Source organism: Anarrhichthys ocellatus, unplaced genomic scaffold (assembly GCF_004355925.1).
Source record: "Anarrhichthys ocellatus isolate YVR2014 unplaced genomic scaffold, GSC_Weel_1.0 scaffold107, whole genome shotgun sequence".
Classification (NCBI taxonomy): Eukaryota; Metazoa; Chordata; class Actinopteri; order Perciformes; family Anarhichadidae; genus Anarrhichthys; species Anarrhichthys ocellatus.
In genome coordinates this window covers 910,815-915,395 of record NW_022280137.1, presented here as the reverse complement: position 1 = coordinate 915,395, position 4,581 = coordinate 910,815, and the positions used below count along the sequence as shown (strand labels likewise).

Genomic DNA, 4,581 nt, shown 5'->3' with positions numbered 1-4,581 from the left:
AATTGCAGTTTAATTGACAGTTTAGTGTTATCTTTTAGTGTGTTATGGTTTTGAACGTAAATTCACTGTAGTTCAATTCAATTTAATTTATTTTGTACAGCCCAAAATCACAAATCACAAATTTGCCTCAGAGGGCTTTACAATCTGTCCCAGGACTCTCACATCAGTACAGAAAAACTCCCCCAATAAACCCTTCAACAGGGAGAACAAAAGGAAGCAACCTGAGGGAGAGCAACAGAGGAGGATCCTTCTATCAGGATGGACAGAAGTATGATAGATGCCACGTGTACTGAATGAACAACATAACAGAGTGACACATTCAATGCATATGACAGAAATGATTTATATAGTGATAGTAGTAAGCAGAATAAGGATGGAAAAATGACGACTACTAGTAGTAACAGCAGCAGTGGATATAGTAGAATAATGCTAATAAAAGCAGTAATGGTATCAGTAATATAAATAGTAATGTGACTAATAATAATAATGGTAATAGCAGTAGGTGTCAGCAGGGCCATGGCAGGAGGAAGGACCAGGGTCCAGATATAACCATGATCCATGGAAACCTGTGAGGAGAGAAAGCACAAAGACTCCGGGGAAGAAGCAAAGTTAGTAATGAGCATTAATGGGACATGAGTTCATACAGAAGGAGAGAGAGAAGAGGAGCTCATCCTAGGAAGTCCCCCGGCAGTCTAGAAGTATAGTATAGTATAATTCAACTTTATTTTCAGACACTTGAGTCCATATTTAAAAAAAAAGAGTATAGTAACAGTATGTAAACGTACACAATGCAGTGTATACATCCAGAGTTTCTGTGGTGGGTTGAGTTTGAGTGAGAAAACAGTTCATTAACTGCAGGAGGTCGGACTTTCTCACCAGCACTTAAACATATCACGATATAGATATGAGTGAAAATACTAGGAAATGTTACTGCTTTCTGATCCGACGGCTGTGTGTCTCATTTCAGACTTATGAAGACTTAAATAAAGAAAGTAAAGCCGTCATGGAAACCTGTAGCACACTCAGCCCAGTGGGTGGCAGACATCTTTTCTTTTTTATCCCCATACGTCTTTCCACATCCTGTTCAGCCTCCCGTCGCTGTTTACCTGTAGATGTAGTCACTTTTTTATCGCTCATAACTTTGTTTTTTTTTACTTGAAGATTGTTACTTTTTGGTCGGTTAGCTACTTTCAGTATGTTTGACCCTTCGACTCAAAGAGCTCTCGGCGGGCTGTGTGTTCTTAGCGCCTTGTTGCTGTCTGTGTCGGGGGAGAAAATGTTCGAGAGTCGCTCCGGCATGATCCAGGACCTCCGGGCGGCCCTGGCTGAGCTGGCCGGGGAGGGAAGGACTCACCTGGGCAGGCTGGCCGGGGAACAGACGGTGCTTTCGGTACAGAAGGTGAGAGGTGCAAAGAACTCAGTCGGTCAAAAGAGTGCAACAGTTTGCGGCTTATTGGAGAAGGCTAGTATGCAACATTATGGATTTGCATATATTTTCATGTCTGACATAGGGGACTTACATATTTAAATATATCCACACAGCAAAGACAGAGAGAGACCTGCACCTAGAAAACCGAAGAGAAATAACATGTTATGGACATTTGACTGGACGAGAACTCTTAACTGTCTGAACAACACACTAACAAACAACGGCAAGGGAATATGTCCATTCTCTCTATTAACGCGCTTTATTTACACACGTAGCCCTAGCTAGGACCTGTACTAACGCATACTAACACATGGGCTGCAGAGGTCTCGTGAGGGGAAAGTTCTCTGTCACGTGTGATGCAACATTGGTCAAGAAAAGGGAGCAACGGGAAGCGTTACATACTGGTTCCATTCTTCTTTTACTGGCAGTGTCTATAAAGCAGGCCGATCCCACTGTCATACACATGTCTCGTTATTAGTGGGTAACGGACCGCAAATAATGACACAGTTTAACGTTAACCATCACAGTGTGAGATAAAGTTGTACTGAGGAACGTTATCCACCAATATTCAGTAAAATATGCGATCAGGACATGATGTATGATTTATGATTCTCTGATCTCTGATAATGTTACACTGTAAACAACCAATCCGTGTACTGACAGTTCTGTTCGGTTACATGATGCGTTCAGGCTCTGTTCAGTGAAAATTAGTATTGGGTGAAGGTAAATTCTAACGTTATCATGATGTGTTCACATGTGTTGGTGAGAAACTCCGTTTGACGTTGGTGAGGATAGTTGATGGTTTACAGACTTCAGAGCAGTTGAAATGATTTTTGGGATGGTCACAAAATAAATAGTCTAATGAGTTGTATGATTTGTTACACCACTACTCATCATGCACCACCTTCAGTTTCTCTATGTACCTCTCCTCCAGGCTTTCTCTCAGGTCCTAGGTGCCGTGGCAGGAAGTTTCTCCGCGGGCCTGAATGTGCTTTTACAGTACATCTCACACTTCCTGGAGGCTGCTGGTTTCCAAGGTGAACATCACCCACCTACACACACACACACACACACACACCCCATGTCTCTACTGATCTTCACAAAGACGCCCGCTCCAACCATATCATTATTATTTCCTGTAATGCTGCAGACTGATGATGACACGAGGACAGTCTTAAATGATAAGTCCAGTTTCACTACACCGAAAACAGACAATTCCTCATTCAATTATTTATTCATGTGCAATATCAATCCAATGTATCCACTGTGCAATATTAACAACCATTCAGTCCGATTATATCATATTTTAGTTTTTAACGTTTTTTACTTATTTATTATACCACTAATGTGTGATTACGTATTTATTATGCTTGTTTTGATCTTGTTTTTCTACCTATGTCTCTTGCTTGTTCGTATCCACTATGCTGCTGTAATCCTGCAAATTCCCCCATTGACTAATAAGGGATTACCTTAATTTACCTTACCTTAACTTACCAAAAGAGTCGGACGGGTCAGAAATACAAGCAGTCAGGTGATCAGACAGATGAGAAACAAAACAGGTTTCGTCCATCTCATTTAGAAGAAACCTGTAGTTTTGATCATTTACAAAAACAAAACAATTTTAAACTGAAAGTTTAAGTGTTGGCGTTCAACTTTGAAAATTATATTAATGTATTCAAACTATAAATAAGTGTAGGAAAAGTTTTATGGGGTTAAATATAACTTTGAGGACTGTGATTTGAAGATTTGAAACTTTAAAATAATAAACTCTCAATCTGAAAATATAAAACTTTTATAAGACTTTGTTGCAGTGGTAAATTGACTTGTACTTGGGGCTACCACGCCCATCAGGACTATCTAACATTCACACACCGTAGGCACAGCTACAGAGATGAAGCTGTGCTCCCAGATCACCCAGCAATCGACTTTTGACTATGAAGGACGTGGGTTTAGTTAAACAGCATGCAACAGACTGACTCATTGAAATGAATAGGAATACTGTGCTCTTCATAATGATTTTAATTAAATTACAATGTCTTTGTAATCCACAATGAATCAAAACCTGACATTATTAGACATCGCAGCGCATTACTAAACTCTTCTCTTTGCTCTTGGTCTTCCTGTTTGCCTCAGGTGGTTTCCCCATCAGCAAAGTGACCCCAGAGGGGCTGATCTTTGTGACCCAGTGGGTCCTCGCGGCTCTCATTGGCTACTGGCTGATCTCCCTGGTCTTCAGATTGGTTGCCTCCACTCTGAGGCGGGCTCTGTGGCTGCTTAAAGTGGGCCTGGCTCTGGTCGGTTTTGGACTCATCCTGAGCGACCGCAGCGTGGGCAACGACACCATGGCCATCCGATTGGCCGTGCTTGTGTGCGTCTGCGTGCTACTGGGTGTCGGGACTTTGAGGAACTCCAACGCGGCTGATAAAATGGTTCAGCTGGAGGAGCAGGTGGCGATGCTGGAGAGACGGCTGAGAGAGATGGAGAGGCGGAGGAGGACGGAGGAGTGACGGAGGAGGGATGGAGGGAAGTCAAATGTCCGTCTGTTGTCTCCGCTGTCTTCCTTCCTGATGCCACCAGCACCGCTGACCTTTAAGGGCTTCTGGAACTTCAATTCAGAAACATTTCTACAATTTGGATGTTTTCTATAACGTGTTTGAAAAGTAATCTATTACTTATGATTTGTTACTATCAGATATGAATACTTAAGTCATTCCTAGAAACAGTGATTTGAGTTTCTTCCTTTTTAAAAAGGCAACTTGTTCCGAAGAATGTGACAAAGTGTGAAGGAAAAAGCTTTTACGTCCAATGTTCTGACCGTCTTCACGTTGCATTAAAGAAACATTTTGGGAAATATTTGTCTTTGCTTTATTTTTGAAAGTTGGATGAGAAGGTTGATGCTGTCGCATGAACATGATATCAATCTTCTCCTCTCACTCTCGGAAAGAAAGCCAATAGGCGTGTTTTTCAAAGTTGTTTCAAAATGTCCTAACAACTCTTTATTAACTTATAATATGATATATATATATATATATATATATATATACTATTACTATTATCATATATATATATATATGATATGATATGATATATCATATCTATATATATATATATATGTATATATCTATATATATATACATGTATGTATGTATGTG

At 40.6% G+C, this 4,581-nt stretch overlaps 1 protein-coding gene across 1 annotated transcript; it reads left to right on the top strand.

Annotated features, from left to right (window-relative positions):
* The first annotated feature begins 692 nt into the window (after nucleotides 1–692).
* Nucleotides 693–4,437, top strand: tmem109 (transmembrane protein 109). Its single transcript, XM_031876338.1, has 3 exons — nucleotides 693–1,399; nucleotides 2,364–2,466; nucleotides 3,563–4,437. Exons 1-3 carry the CDS (start codon nucleotides 1,196–1,198, stop codon nucleotides 3,934–3,936), a joined length of 681 nt encoding a protein of 226 aa, XP_031732198.1. The 5' UTR covers nucleotides 693–1,195; the 3' UTR covers nucleotides 3,937–4,437.
* Nucleotides 4,438–4,581: the final 144 nt, after the last annotated feature.

Excerpts from the sequence above, each read along its gene's own strand:
- tmem109 (XM_031876338.1), top strand. The coding sequence starts at position 1,196 with ATGTTTGACCCTTCGACTCAAAGAGCTCTCGGCGGGCTGTGTGTTCTT. Across the intron at positions 1,400-2,363 it reads CGGTGCTTTCGGTACAGAAG|GCTTTCTCTCAGGTCCTAGG; the intron begins GTGAGAGGTGCA and ends CCTCTCCTCCAG. Across the intron at positions 2,467-3,562 it reads GGAGGCTGCTGGTTTCCAAG|GTGGTTTCCCCATCAGCAAA; the intron begins GTGAACATCACC and ends TGTTTGCCTCAG.